We start from the raw sequence: 17024 nt of genomic DNA, 5'->3' as shown, positions 1-17024 counted from the left end.
AAATATTCAACAAAATCCTAGAAGAAAACTTTCACAACATGAAGAATGAAACGCCTATAAAGGTTCAAAGAGCTTATAGAACATCAAATAGACTGGACATAAAAGTCCCCTCGCCATATAAAAATAAAAATGCTTAAATGTAAGAATAAAGAAAGAATAATAAGAGCTGTAAGGGGAAAAGATCAAGTAACATATAAAGGCAAACCTATCAGAATTACAAACTTGACTTTTTAATGGAAATCCTGAAATTAAGAAGATCCTGGACAGACGTGCTCTAGACACTAAGAGATTTGTAGTGGGATGAGTGGGCCTGCTTTTTCTCCTGGCTGCCCTGCTAGCTTAGCCCCCGAAATAACCACATAGAAATTGTATTAATTAAATCACTGCCGGGCCATTAGCTCTAGCCTCTTACTGGCTAACTGTTACATCTTGATTTACCCATTTCTATTAAATATGTGTATTGTCACATGACTGTGGCTTACTGACAAGATTCTAACATCTGTACATCTCAGGCAGGAGATTTATAGCATCTGCCTGTCTGTCCTTCTTCCCAGCATTCTGTTCATTCTAGTCCACCTATCTAAGTTCTGCCCTATCAAATGGCCAAGGTAGTTTTTTTATTTAACCAATGAAAGCAACATATAGACAGAAGAACCTCTTACAGAGGTCATAATATTAAGACTAGTCTACTGTATACAGCAAAACTTTGAATCATCATAGATGGAGGAAACCATGAAAAACAAGGTTTAAACAATACCTATCCATAAACCCAGCCTTTCAGAAATTACTAGAAGGAAAATTCCAACCCAAGGATGCCAGCTATGTAACTGAAAACACAGGAAACAGATCACCTCATACCATCAAACCCCACAGAAGGAAATCACACAATCATTGTAAGAGAAATATTACAGGAATCAACAACCACTTCTCATAAATATGTCAGTATCAAAGGATTCAATTCACATATAAAAAAAAGCACAGGTTAACAAGAGCACAAACAGATTCCATTTTTCTACTACATACAATAAACATCCCTCATCTACAAAGACAGATAATACTTTAAAGGTCTGAGAAAAGATTTTCCAATCAAATGGACCTAACAAACAAGCAGGTGTAGCTATCCTAATATGTAACAAAATAGACTCCAAATTAAAATCAATAAAAAGAGATGGAGGACACTTCATACTCATCATCACAAGAAAAATGAATCAAGGTGAAGTCTCAATTCTGAACATCTATGTTATAAGAGCACCCACATGTGTAAAACTAACATTACTAAAGCTTAACCCACACATCAAACCCCACACAGTAGTAGCAAGAGACTTCAACCCTCCACTCTCATCAGTGGACAGATAAGTCAGAGAGAAACTTAAGAGAGAAATAAGAGAACTAACAGATGTCATGACTCAAATGAACATAACAGACATCTACTGAACATTTAACCCAAACACGTAAGAATATACCTTCTTTTCAGCACCTCATAGATCCTTTTCTAAAACTGGCCATAAACTCATTAACAAAACAAGCATCAACAGATACAAAAATTTGGAATAACCCCCTGTATCTTACCGGATCACCATGACTTAAAGTTAGAATTCAACAATGCTAATTGTAGAAAGATGACAAACTCATGAATATTGGACAATAATGAATTTGATCACCTATGGGTCAAGAAACAAATAAAGGAAAAAAAGACGTCCTAGAATTCAATGAAAATGAGTGTACAGCATAACCATACCTATGGGACACTATTAAAGAAATACTAACAGGAAAGTTTATAGCTCTGATTGAATACATAAAGAAAGTGGAGAAATCTCACATTAGCAACTTAACCTGAAAATGACAGAACCTGAAAACTACAGAACAAAAAGATACAGACTCACCAAGGAGGAGTAGATGACAGGAAATAATCAAATTGAGGGCTGAAATCAGTAAAATAGGAACAAATAAAACAATACAAAGAATCAATGAAACAAAGGGCTGACTCTTTGAGAATATCAACAAGATAGTTGTCCTTATCCAAACAAATCAAAAGACAGAAGGAGAACATCCAAATTAACAAAATCATAAATGAAAAGGGGGACAAAACAACAAACATGAGGAAATCATGACAATCATTACATCATACTTTGAAAACCTGTACTCTGCAAAATTGGAATATTTAAAAGAAATGGACAATTTTCTGGATAAATATTATTTATCAAAATTAAATCAAGTCCAGCTGAACAATTTAAATAGACTTTTTACCATTTAAGGAAATAGAAGCAGTATCAAATTCTCCCAACCAAAACAACCCCAGGACTCAATGCCTTCAGCACAGAATTCTTCCATAACTTCTAAATAGTGCTAATACCTGTACTCCTCAAATTGTTTCACATAATGTAAATAGAAGGAACATTTCCATACTCTTTTTATAAGACCACAATTACTCTGATATACAAACTATGAAGAGACTCAACTAAGAAAGAGAATTACAGACCAATTGCCCTCATGAACATTGATGAAAAATGTTCAATAAAATACTGGCAAAACAAATTCAAGAGCACATCATAAAAAATTCCTCCATGATGATTAAATTGACATTATCTCAGAGATACAAGGATTGTTCAATAAGAGAAAATCTATCAATATAATCCACCATATAAACTGAAAAAGAAAAACGATATGATCATCTCATTAGAGACTGAGTAAGCATTCAACAAAATCTAACACTCCTTCAAGGTCTTGGAGAAATGAGTGATTTAGGGAAAATAACTAAATATAACAAAACAATATACAAACAGCCAACATCCAACATCAAATTAAATGGAGAGAAACACAAAGATATTGCACTAAAATCAGGGACAAGACAAGGCTGTCCACTTTCTCCATCTCTATTCAGCATAGCATTTGAAGGTCTTGCAAGACCAATAAGGCAACAAAGGGCATCAGGAACATGTAAATTGAAAAGGGGGAAATCAAACATTGGTTATTTGCAGATGACATGATAGTATGCATAGGTGACCCCAATAATTTTATAGGGGTACTCCTATGGCTGATAAACACCTTTAGTAATGTGGTAGGATACAAGAATAACTCAAAAGAGTCATTAGCCCTCATGTATAGAAATGATAAAAGTGCTAAGATAGAATCAGAGAAATATCACCATTTATAATAGCCACAAATAACCTAAATTATCTTGGACTAACACTAAGCAATGAAGATAAAATGTGTACAACAAGAAATTTAAGTCTTTGAAGAAAGAAATTGAAGAAGATATCAGAAAATCAAAGGATCTCTCCTGCTTTTGAATAGGTAGGATTAAGACAATAAAATGACAATCCTACCAAAATCAATTTACAGATTGAATATATTCCCCGATAAAATCCCAACATAATTATTCACAGACTTCAAAAGAACAATGCTCAACTTCATATGGAAAAACAAACCAAAACAAAAACCCAAACTACCAAAACAACCCTGTATAATAAAGGAACTTCCAGAGGCATCACCATCCCTGACACCAAGCTCTATTATAAAGCTACAGTAATGAAAATAGCTTGCTTTTTACATAAAAAGAGACAGTCAGACCAATGGAACTGAATCAAAGACGCAAGTATTAATCCACACTACTATAAACACTTGATTTTTGACAAAGAAGGTAAAATTATACAATGGAATATAGAAAGCATTTTCAACAAATGGTCTTGTCATAACTGTATGTCAACATGTAGAAGAATGCAAATAGATCCATATCTATCTCCATGTACAAAACTTAAGTCAAAATGGATTAAAGACCTCAATTTAAATATAGCCACACCAAATCTCATAGAAAAGAAATTGAGATGTACCCTGAAATGCATGGGCACAAGATGCTACATCCGAAATAAAACTCCAGCAGCACAGACACTGAGAGCAACAATAAATTAATGGGACCTTCTGAAACTGAGAACTTTCTCTAAGGCAAAGGACAATATCAATAAGGCAAATCTTCAGTTTACAGAATGAAAAAAGATCTTCACCAACCACACAACTGACAGAGGCCTGACCTCCAAAATATAAATAATTCAAGAAACCAGACATCAAAGTACCAAATAATCCAATTAAAAATACAGTTAGAACCACACAGAGAATTCTCAACAGGAGAATCACAGATGATCGAAAGACAATAAAGAAACTAGTCAACACCCTTAGTCATCAGTAAAATGCAAATTAAACAATTTTGAGATACCATCTTACACCAGTCACAATGGCTAAAATCAATAACACCAATGATAGCTTATGCTGGAGAGGATGTGGACTAAAGGGAATACTCCTTGATAGTCAGAGTGCAAAGTCATACAACCACTTTGGATATCAGGACGGTGCTTTTTTAGATCAATGAGAATCAACCTACCTTAATACCCAGCAAAAGCACTCCTGGGCATATACCCAAAGATGCTCAATTATATTACAAGAACATTTGCTCAGCCATGCTTTTAGTAACATTACTTGAAATAGCTAGAACCTGAAAACAACCTAGATTTCCCTCAACCAGAGAATCGATGAAGAAAATATGATACATTTACACAATGGAGTACTACTCAGTGGTAAAAAACAATGACATCTTGATATTTGCATGCAAATGGATAGCAATAGAAAAAAAATTCTGAGTATGGTAACACAGACCCAGAATGACGGGCACAGTATGTACTCACTCATAAAAGAATATTAGATGTGAATCAAAGGATAACAAGCCTATAGTTCACCACCTCAGAGAAGCTAGGTATTAATGAGAACCCTAAGAGTAACATACAAATACCTATATTACATCCCTATGGTAAGGGGAAAAGACAAGATCACTTGAGAAAATTAGAAGCTTGGGGTTGTGGGTAGAGGGAGTTTAAAAAGGGAGGAGGAGGGGAGAATGGGAGGGGGAGAAGACCTTGAGGGAATGGGATAGATGAGATGCGGGAATGATAGAGAGGGGGAGCAAGAAAATTGCTGTATTGATTGAGGGAGACATTATGGGACTATCAAGAAACCTGGCAGCAGAGAAATTTTTAGGAGTCCCCAATGGTGTCCCTATCTAAGACCCTAAGCAATAGTAAAGAAGGTGTCTGAACTGGCCTTCCCCTGTAATCAGATTGATTAGTACCTTAATTGTCATCATAGAACCTTCTTCCAGCAACTGATGGAAGCAGATGCAGAAATCCGTAATGAAGCACTGAGCTGAGCTCCCAGAGAGGGTGGAACAATAATATGATCAAAGGGGTCAAGACCATGATGGGGCTACCTACTGAAACATCTTTCCTGAGAAAATGGAAGCAAACTGAATCCATTCTGACAGTGGGGGAATCAGCATAGGACCAAACTAGGCAATTTTAATATCGTTGACAGTTTCATGGCTGTGGTAGAATGTGGGGCCCCTGGTAGTGGGACCAGGATTTACCCCTAATGATTGTACTGACTTTTTGGAACCTATTCTTTTTGGAGGGATACCTTGCTCAGCCAATGCATGGTGTGAGGGCCTTTATCCTGCCTTAAAGCTATGTTCTAGACTCTGTTGTCTCCCCATGGAAAGTCTAACCCTTTCTGAGGAGTGGATGGGTGATGGGGAAGGTGGGGGAATGAGAAGAGGGCAGGGAATGGGAACTGGTATTGCTATGTAAAATGAGAAAAGACTGTTTTTTTCCAAATAAATATATAAATAAATAAATTTAATAACAGCAGAGTAAATAAAGTATAAAAAGCAATTACTTCATCAGTTACTTTTTAGTCAATAGGAGGCTATTTTTACTTTTTAAAAAGTTTAACTCTTTGGTCTTGGATTAAATATGGTCAATATATCTCTACGTGGTGACATCAGAAATATTCCATGAGAATGTATAAATATGATTATTGAATTTACAAATTTTGAAATTAATTGCTTTTGAATGTGTTACAGAATTTCAGATCATACTAGGAAACCATTTGCTGAAATATGTACAGAATTAATGCCTTGCAAGTAAATCAACCATTTCCCAAAGCATGCACCATATTTACAGACAAATACACACCCACTGTGAAAGAACCCCTTTACACTTTGCATACTCTTTTAATTATAAGGTGAAAATGTATTATGTGTTTGAATACCATGAATTACTTCCTAATAATAAAAGTGTCCAGTGCTTCCCTTGGTTATGAGGTAGGCTTACCTGCCAAGGGAGAAGCTTGTCCTTGTTTGCAGCTTTGTGACAAGCTATTTCTGTTTTACTCAAAAGCATTTTATGGAGGGCATGGGCTATTGCATGCACTGCATTCCATATGGAAACCCTGGGTTGAGAAGTGATCATCACAACCTTTTCTTCTTGTTTAGTCTCTAGAGATATATTTGGTGGGCAGGATATATACTTTCCACAATATAAGGGAAGAAGAGGTGTGCAACGAAGTGTGTCCCACCAGAATTTATTAAAGTAAAGATCTTCTGGGTACTGAGAGGGCATAAGTGCTTCGATAAAGTGCTTGAATCCAGGGATATTTTGATGTTTTGAAAATGATAAGCTTTCTCCAACAATGTCGAAATTATCATTCAGCTCAAGATATTCAGAATCTAAGTAAAATAACTGTGGCTTAGTCATGATCAACACCTTCCTTCTGTTTAACATGAATCCATTTAAGTAGTAGAAAAGCACTATGTCATTCACATCAGCATAGGTTATATGCACGTTTACTTGTGTATCTTGATTTAACTTCGGCAACCTTAACTCAGATTTTGAGTTAAACTTCCAATTAGCTGGGAGTTTTACAGTAAAAGCTACACAGATATCTTCTGATGCCATCTCTGATTTCAGGCCAGAGCTGAACTCCTTACCTTTTAGATCATCAGACACAATGAGCCCCACCCACTTCCAGCCAAAGTGCAGCAATAAAGCGATCACCCCTTGGATTAGAGCTCTGTCTTTTGGAGACATCTGATAAAGGGATGGAAATGTATCTTTGCCAGTTAATGCAGAATCAAAAGTTCCATATGAGACCTGATGATGGAAACAAAGTAGTGATTCTGAGTTTCTAGGTATTCAAATTTATCTCCCTTAGAGAGGAAATGAGTTTATTATTTACGGAGAGGATCGGGGAACTGAAGATTGGTGAAGAGAGTGTTGTTGTGAGATTAGCTTTTCTCTCTCATCATGTAATGGACTATGGTCACTTTCAAGTACTATGGGCTCCAAAGCTACTAAGAGTTCTGAAGCACCTAGGAAATGATCAGTATGCTTTTTACGATAGATTTGAAAGGTACAATAGAATTCTATTGTTCCAGTAACAATGGAACAGAGCATCTGTTTTAGAGAAAGAATGCAGAAGCATTACCAAGTGCTACAGTCTGACTACATATCAATGTCTTTACTAGAACCTCTAGTTTGAGGAAAGTAAATAACAAATTTGCGCTTAGATTTAGCTCGTGCATTTAGAAAAGAGCAAGGCATGAAGATCAAGTGGGACATCAGCAAGATTTGTTGCCTCCTCCTTCTCTAATGATAGATTTGATGAGTCATCACTGAGCAACTAATATAAGATGTGAGTATCTGAGAATGATGAAAATGATCACGTATATCATTTTTTCTTACATCAGGATCCAGTACATTTATCAATTTTTAACTGTGTGATAATAATCAGTGTTGCACTGTCTGATTTTCCAATGTTGATTATTCCTGAGCATGGTCCTCATCTAATGTTTTTCTGTTTATAGTGATGGCTAGTGATGGCTGCTTTGTTTAAAAGTGCCTGGCAAGAGCCAGTGTAGGGATTTATCTGAGCAGTTCTTCTCTGTGCTATTCAGAGATCTAGTTTCCTGAATGAGAAATAAATTTCTTGTAACATTTCATTAGTGATATCCTTGAGGGTGTCCAAATATATTTAAATGCCCTGGACTTTCTGTTCCTCTATCTGTCAGCAATAAACCATTGGCTGAAGTATGAGATTATTATGACCCAGCTTGTGCAAGTAAGTTACCTGTGCTGTAGACTCTGACTTGTGAGTAGCACTCAGCTATAATCTACTACAGTACATCTTGCCAATGTTTGGAGACAGAATCATAAGTACTAGTAAGTGATTTGTTTGGAAATCCAAATATTTGCTGCTCATGTTTTTCACCACACTCTTTCCTTTATTGATCATAGCAGAATCCAGGTAATTTTCTTACTTTAATTTTAAATCACTGGACGTAATCATATACAACTTCTTCATTTTCTTTTAGTATAGTATTCTATGTAAGTGTAGTCACCAGTACATTATTAACTTACTTGTGGAACTTTGTAGAGTTCTAAAAGTGTTCCAATTGCAGCAGAAAATTCAGGCCTGACTCCTGCAATGACTGCAAGAGCTTTGTGTTGAGTTTTGCATTTGTAGTTAGGGATAAACGCACTTCTTCCAGACAGCCACATCAGAGGTCCTTCTAAGATTCTGTAGTGATAGTCAAATGCGTTATAGAGGTGGAAACCCAAATCGTGTTGGGAAGCAGGTGGGCATCTTTTTTGATCTCCTCAATGGCAAAGTATAAGGTCAGCAAATATGGATAGTTCTTCCATCTATTGCTAAACATGATGGCAGATTAATGAGCACAGTCAGGCCATTATTCTCAGAAACTCCTTAGCAAATTCACGAAGAGGACTTTAAATTCTCATTTCTCTTCTTACATGTAAAACCTGTATGAATGAGTTGCCAACAGCTCAGGACCATCATGGCATGGCTAAAGAAATTCTTGGTATTTGAATTATATTTCAATAATTTGTTTCTGGAATAACTTGCTGCTCTTGTGTATTATTCTGGTTCAGGTTACAGAAGCCACTCTTTGGGTTACAATAGTGTACAACACCTTCTTTCTGGGGATCCATGTCCTCCTTTGGCCTCTTCAGGTTCCAGGAACACATGTGAAACACACAGACACACAGACACAGACACACACACACACACACACACACACACACACACGTAGACAAAGCAATCGTACACAAAAAAGAATTCTTTTTGAAGTTTTAGAAACTAGTACACAAAGAAAAAATTGTTCTCTAAACTTGCAGATTGTATGAGTGAGTAGAGTCTCCTGCCAGTGAAAGAAACAAAGAGAGTAAAATAAAAAGTAAAAATAGAATTTGAAAAAGAGGAAAAGCTCCCAAATACATGAGAGTAGTAAAAGAATGCTCAATTTTAGAGGAAAGGAAACTTTGGAAACAGGAAGGTGGGCTAAAGTGTCTCTCTCACTTTGGCATTCGGTGATTGAAGAGGGGTTCTTAGGAGGTACTTTCAAAACCTGGGATAGATGAGAGCCTGGATAGGCCTACTGGAGGCAAGTAAGAGAAATCATGTTTCCACTGAGAGATTCTACCTAGCATTCTGTTGGCAGCAGAAAAAATATGACATTTGTTTATACTATGTGTTTTTGAGTTCTATTGCTAAATGCTATGTTAAGAGAGAATCTGTTGTTCATAACTGATGAGTGACACTATTGAGAGAGGGAGACATCAGTCTGCTCTGGGGATTATTCAATACTGAGTGTTTAACAGTAGAAATGTACACATGTGTATAAATGTATACATGTGTGCATATGAATGACATGTGTATAAATGCATGTATGAGAAAGAGTTGTGTTTACAGTGACTGGCTGATATCAACTTAATTGATGCAGAGAGGTTGGAATTTTGCTGATCTAGAAGCTCATTACCTTACTCCAGGCTAACTGCATCACCATAAACAGTCATTTACGGACTACTCTGGAGGTGAGTTAATCTCCTATAACTAATGAGTAAAATTCCCTTGAAATCTATTAACTTAACAGAGAACTGGCTTCCAACAACCTAAAAGCTAAGAATGACATCAGATGTCATCTTGGGCATGTAGGATAATTTTTCCTACCTTACCTCAGAACTCCTGGTTGATGTATTTACTAATTTACTTAATGTACAACTTGCTTTATATTTTACCATGAAATCTTCATGAAACTGCCCACTCAAGGGAACATGGATCTTGGGTCACCTAAATCTGTGTTCACTAGCCATGATCACACTAATTTGATTCTAGAATAAATCCTTTCTTTTACCATTTGAGTATGTTACTGAGATTATTTCAATGACACAAAATAATACTATACACCAAACAATTGATTCAGTTGGTTATATATGTATACTTATTTATTTATATGTGTAAATTTTTCTAAATAACAATAATTATAAAAAATGAATTTGAGAGGAGATGGCCCTGGGAGACAAGATAGAGTTGGAAGTAGGTAATGAGGAGGCAATAAGAGAATTATATTTTAAATGTTGAGGTGTTATAGAGGACATATGATCAAAATATATTGTCTAAAAACTATTTTTACAAAAAAATGAAAAGTCATTATATAAAAATTTCAATATACAATTTTTTAATGATTTAGCAATATCACACTTTGACATCAAGGAAACCCCAGAGGGTGTGGGTACTGTATTTAGTCTGCCACGAATTCTCCATGATAGAAAGAACAAATCATGGCTTTTTAGAGAACAGGATTGCAGGAAAGCTATGCCCTAGAGGATCAGGCAGCAGGTAACATAGTCTAGGAAGAATCTTTAACAAATGGTGCTGGCATAACTGAAAGTCAACATGCAGAAGAATGAAAGTAGATCCATATCAATCACCATGCATAAAACTCAAGTCCAAATGCATTAAAGACCTCATTATTAATCTGGACACACTGAACCTGGTAGAAGAGAAGATGGGAAGAAGCCTACAATACATTGACACAGGAGACCACTTCCTACAGAGAACCCCTGCAGCACTGACAATAAGAGCAATTATGAATAAATGGGACCTCATGAAACTGAGAAGCTTCTGTAAAGCAAAGGACACTGTCAGTAAGAGAAATCGGCAACCTATTTATTGGGAGATGATCTTCACCAACCCTGCAACAGACAAAAGTTAGATCTCCAAAATGTATAAAGAACTCAATAAACTAGACTTTAAAATGCTAATTAACCCACTTAAAAAAAATGGAGCACTGAACTGAACAGAGAATTCTCAACAGAAGAAATTCAAATGGCCAAAAGACACTTAAGGTCATGCTGAACCTCCTTAGAGATTAGGGAAATGCAAATTAAAACAACTTTGAGATACCATATCCCACCTGTCAGAATGGCAGAAAACAAAAACACCAATGATAACCTTTGCTGGAGAGGATGTGGAGTAAGGGGAACACTCATCCATTGTTGTGGGAATGCAATCTTGTGCAACCACTTTGGGAATCAGTGTGCCGGTTTCTCAGGATATTCGGGATCAACCTACCCCAGGATCCAGCAATACCACTCTTGGGAATATACCCAAGAGATGCCCTATCATACTACAAAAGCATTTGTTCAACTATGTTCATAGTTGTTTTATTTGTAATAGCCAGAACCTGGAAACAACCTAGATGCCCCTCAATGGAAGAATGAATAAAGAAAGTGTGGAACATATACACATTAGAGTTTTACTCAGTGGTAAAAACAATGACATCTTGAATTTTGCAAGCAAATGGATGGCAATAGAAAACACTATCCTGAGTGAGGTAACCTAGACCCAAAAAGAGGAATATGGTATGTACTCACTCTTAAGTGGATTCTAGTCATAATTAGAGAACATTGAGCCTATATTTCGGGATCCTACAGAAGCTAAATAAGAAGGTGAACTCAAAGAAAAACATATAGTTATCCTCTTAGATATTGGAAGTAGATAAGATGGCCAGGCAAAAATTGGGAGACTGGGGGTGGGGGTAGGTTGTTTGTAAGGGGACAGTGGGAGGGAGAAGTGAGAAGGGGAGGATGGGAGGAGCTTGGCGGAATGGGACAGTTGGGATGGAGGAAGTATATATGGGAGCAGGTAAGTTTATAGCTATTTTAGGGTGGGAAAGAGACCTGACTCTAGAGGGGTTCCCAGGTGTCTAAGGGGATATCCTCAGCTTGTTCCTTGGGCTGATGAGTAGAGGCCGCCTGATCTGGCTCTATCCTACAACCACACTAATGAATATCTTGTATATCACCATAGAACCTTCATCTGGCGATGGATGGAGATAGTGACAGACACCCACATTGGAACACTGGACTGAGCTCCCAATTCCAAATGAGGAGCAGTAGGAGGGAGAACATGAGCAAGGAAGTCAGGCCACGAGGGGTGACCACACTCACTGAGACAGCAGGGCTGATCTAATGGGAGCTTACCAAGGCCAGCAGGACTGGAACTGATGAAACATGTGGTCAAACCGGACTCTCTAAACATGGTTGACAATAAGAGCTGACTGAGAAGCCAAGGACAATGGCACTGGATTTTGATTGTACTGCATGTACTGTCTTTGTGGTAGCCTAGTGTGTTTGGACTTTCATCTTACTTGACCTGGGTGGTGGGGTGAGGACCATGGACTTCCAACAGGGCAGGGAACCCTGACTGCTCTTTGGACTTTAGAGGGAGAAGGAAGGGAGTGTGGAGCGAGGGGGAGGGAAATGGGAGGAAGTGGAAATTTTTAATAAATAATAAAAGATAAAAAATTTCAATATACAATTTTTTAAAGATTTAGCAATATAGCACATTGACATCAAGGAAACACCACAGGGTGTGGGTACTGTATTTAGTTGTCCACGAATTCTCCATGATAGAAAGAACAAATCATGGCTTTTTAGAGAACAGGATTGCAGGAAAGCTATGCACTAAAGGATCAGACAGCATATAGTCTAGGAAGGACATAAGAAAGAGAGTCCAGCCATGGGCAATCACAAACCAAGCTTCTTATTAGAGAATTATGCCGGTGTTTGAATGGAACATCTGATCCTTAGCTCACATGACTAGTAAAAATGTAGATCTCTGAATCTGTTGAACACTGTAGTGAAGCCTGAGAGTTACTGTTATATGTCTGAGATCCACACAGCATCCTCCTGCCTGCTGGTTTAAAACCAACAGGTTGCCAAGTGTTAACACCTGTACTGTTCCCATGATAAAGTGGTTTTCCAGTTTTATGTCACTGTGGAGTCACCCTCTGATGATACAGCAACAAGGGCAGTATGGTCTGGCCTGGTACCAAAGAGTGAGATAATCACACCTCAATGTGGCTAAGGAGCTCTGATGTTCAAAGAAGGAAAATGGCTCCTATTAACACAGAATGGAGGATATCAGACTGTCATTCAATAAGGACACAGGAACAACATAAGCCAGAGGAAATATCAGAGTTCACACTGTCAACTGAACTCCCTCCATATGTGTAGGTGGAAGTCTGCAATTACTGAGGACAAGGAGATCCCTTTCTGCTAACCCTCAACTTTTTTTAATTTTAAAGTTGTTTAAAATTATCTCCAGTACATTTATAAAAGTATGTATGTATTCATTACTTGAGAATATCTTACATGCATAGAATGTGTTTTCATAAAATCCGTATCACTTACTCACCACTTCTTGTTCCCGTTTCCTTCCTGACACTTTCTCCACCAATATTCAAGTGCATTCTCTGTAAATCCCTATAGAGGGCGCTCTGCACTACCAGCACACACATGGGAGTGAGGCCTTCTGCTGGAGAATGGGAATCCTCTCAGTGACCATACCCTGAAGAAAACTGATTTTCCTACCCCGAACAGCTACAGACTGCCAATGGCTCCTTAGACAGGAGAAGTATTCACAATCCTCTCTCCCATTAATGTCAGGAGCTTATATTCATTTCCTGATGGTCCTGTGCAGTCAGTTCATGCGTGCCATGGCCATGCCATTGAATGAACAAACAATTTCAACCCAATCATGCACTATCTCTACTCTTAGAAAATTTTACCCTCTCTTCTGAGTTTTGAGGGGAAAGAGTAAATGACAAACGTGTCTCATGTAGAGCTGGGTACTCCACAATCTCTCATTATCTGGTTGGTGACCACTTATAGGTTTATGTATTAAACACCATCTGTTGGAAAATGAAGCCTCCCTGAGAAGGTATGAGGGAAGTATGCAGTTGAATTCCCATTTAAAGGTAAGAACTGAGCAGCTAGGCAAAATATTTCTCCCTTTAGCATAGTAATATTATTAGGCTCATTTAGGAACAATGACATAATTAACCACAGTTACTTAGGTCAATGGGGCATGGTATCTTCCTCGTGGAACTGAACTTAAACCTGAAAAGAACTTTGTGGGTTATTCCCATAATATTAATGCCAGTATAAAGATATATCATCAGTGGGGATATCTTGTTCTTCCTGACATAATTGTATGTTTCAAGGATTGTTGGTATGTTAAACAGGTTATTACGGTTTTTATTAATGTGTAGAAAACTTTTTATGAATGTGGATGCTAGCAGGTATGAATGAAATTTCCATGTTAGCCACAGCTTAATTACTCCATGTCCTGTGACTCAACTATGTGATGCTCTCATTAAACAGGTCCTGTCATCAAATTCTGGAGGGTAACCAAGAACAAAGTAAATAGCTGGTAATGTTTGTGTGCATAGGGACAAACATTTACAAACAACTTAAGACCCTTAACTCATACTTAGCACTTGTCCTTTTGCTTAATATTTCATGATCTTTGGGAGGGGTATTCTCCCCCAGTTATATAGCAACCCCATTTAAATGCTTTATTTGTATGTACAAGTATTTTGAAGTTTCTATAGTAGTACAGTTCCATAAACTTTCTCCAAGGTCTTAGAGTTAGTTATTCCTTCACACACTTCCTCTGATCTGCTCTCCCATCACTTGCTACTTAACCCTTCATGCTCCACTATTTCCGTCCCCCTCTTCACACCACATGTGTTTTATTTCCCTGTTAGTGAAATCCCCCCTCCTTTGCAACTTAGTAGTATCCTGGCTAATATGAGTAGTCCAGTTAAGTAGAGACACCTGAAGATTCAAAACTAGCATCTGCATATGAGAAAAAGCATTTGACTTTGTATTATTGTGTCTGGGTTACCTCATACAGAATGGTAATTCCAGCTCCATCCATTACATGCAGTTTCCATAATTCTATTTGTCTTTGTTGCCAAATAAAATTTAGTTGTTTACATGTACCACAATTAAAATATCCATTTATCAGTTGATTGACATTGAGGCTGCTTCCATTTCAAGGCTATTGTGAATAGAGCAACAATGAACAGAGACGACCAAGAATTTCGACAGTAGGATACACAGTCATTTATACATATGCCCAGGACTGATTGACATAGAGAATAGTGTAGATATCTTTCCACACTTTTAGAAATCCTCCACACTAATTTTCATAGGGCTTACCATTTTTTAATCCTGTTGACTCACAAATATTCCAGTATTTGATGTACTTTATATTCTTGGGAAATATAAAATATCATAGAAGATTTGATTTGTGTTTCAGTAATTGCTAAACAACTTGGAGCGTATTTACTTTCTTTCTCAGTCACTAAACTGAATTCTCAGTTTAGGTCCATGTGTTTTAAATTGGATTCTTTGTTTTATCAATAGTTAAGTCAATGTTTGTTGATAAGACATTGGTTCCACTAGTTCCTATTGTCCCAATTTCTCTGGTTTTGGATCAAGTGAGAACTTTTGAGATACAGTGTTGAAACCATTCAGCACTGACATGTGAATGAATGGGTTATTTAGAGAGTTTTAGCCTGTGCACGAGGCAGCTTCTCTTTTCCTATTGGGCACTCATCTCATGGAAAGGGATGTTGCTCCTTTGTGATTTGGGACATTTCCCTCTGACAACCCTCTCAGACTTCTTGACGAATCCGGGAAAATTATGCTTCTCTCTGCCCTACTTCCTCTCCCTCCAAACACGTTCTTTGTTTACACCTCGAGCTTGCTCTGCATGCTTTCATGTGCCTTATCTGATCTTTATTCCTTCTCAGATTTAGAGCTTTCTTTAATACTAGTTGTCTTATTGCAAATGGATTTTCATGAGGATTGCTCAATAGACGAAGATGACACTCTTAATTTCCAAATGCCCCCAAATTGTAACAATTTTCTACACTTCATAAGCATATGATCCCAAAGTCCCTTATTTCCAAAATCTTTCTGCTTTTTATTCTCAAAAATCTCTTACATCTGTGTTTTTTTTTGATCCCTGCTCTTGCCATCTCATGGATTTTTCTCTCCTCTCTGGTGTTCTTGTCCTTTATTCTGATCACTGAGACAGTTTTACAGAGATTCAAATATCTTTGCACTACACACAATAATAAAAACTGTTTTATTCTGATGTATTCGATAAAGAAGTTGATCTGGCTCTGGGTTTCAGGCCCTCCCTCCAGACCTGAGTATGCTGCTTAAAAGTTTCATTCAAATCTGTCCTGTGTCAAATTTGCTACCTGAATCTATAACAAGGATGAGAGCAAAAATGTCAAAGACACTGTATGTTTAAAAATATCTAAAATTTTTTTACAATAGGGTTTATGGCTGCTAATCTACTCTCCTCTCTTATAGGACTAAAATTTTGATAAATATTTATCCTAAGATTTGGATGACTATTTTCTAAAGGTTTTGTACCTATGGATTTGAAAATTCATTGAGTGTAGGTTAAAAATCTAAAAATCTGAAACAAAAATTCAGGTTAAATATTGGAACAGAAAGACTTTGTAGTAAAACTTGAAGTCTGGGATTGTGATGCCTCCAGTAGTTCTTTTGTTCTAAAGAATTTTTTTTGGTTATCTTCGGTGTTTTGCTTTTCCATATGAAGTTGAGTACTGTTCTTTCTAGTTCTATGAAGAATTTTTCTGAGATTATGTTTTGCATTACGTTGAATCTGTAGAATGCTTTTGGTAAGACTGCCATTTTTACTATGTTAATTCTGCCTACCCAAGAACATGGAAGATTTTTCTACTTTTCGGGTTTTTTTTTCAATTTCTTTCTTCAAAGATTTAGAGTTCTTGTCATACAACTATTCCACTTGTTTGGTTAGAGTTTCTGTGAGATATGTTATGCTATTTGTGGCTATTGTGAAGGGTGTTGTTCTCTGATTTCTTCTCCAGCTCTTTTAACAGCTGTGTACAGGAGGGCTACTGATTCTTTGAGTTAATCTTGTATACTGCTACATTACTGAAAGTGTTTATGAATTATAGAACTTTATTGGTAGATTTTTTGGGATTGCTT

At 37.0% G+C, this 17024-nt stretch overlaps 1 protein-coding gene across 1 annotated transcript in view; it reads right to left on the bottom strand.

The window, feature by feature from the left end:
- LOC146895562 (vomeronasal type-2 receptor 116-like) overlaps positions 1 to 17024 on the bottom strand; it is a 72152-nt gene that overhangs the window by 48906 nt on the left and 6222 nt on the right. Inside the window, exons 2-3 of the mRNA XM_087897974.1 lie at positions 8241 to 8531; positions 6156 to 6974 (exon numbers count right to left, since the gene is read on the bottom strand). Of these exons, the coding sequence (XP_087754100.1) occupies positions 6156 to 6974; positions 8241 to 8381 (960 nt within the window). The 5' untranslated portion in view covers positions 8382 to 8531. The remainder of the gene's footprint in view (positions 1 to 6155; positions 6975 to 8240; positions 8532 to 17024) is intronic.

Source organism: Myodes glareolus, chromosome 2 (genome assembly GCF_982192425.1).
Source record: "Myodes glareolus chromosome 2, mMyoGla1.1, whole genome shotgun sequence".
NCBI classification, from domain to species: Eukaryota; Metazoa; Chordata; class Mammalia; order Rodentia; family Cricetidae; genus Myodes; species Myodes glareolus.
Note: the sequence above shows the minus strand (reverse complement) of the source record. Positions and strands in the feature narration are given on the sequence as shown.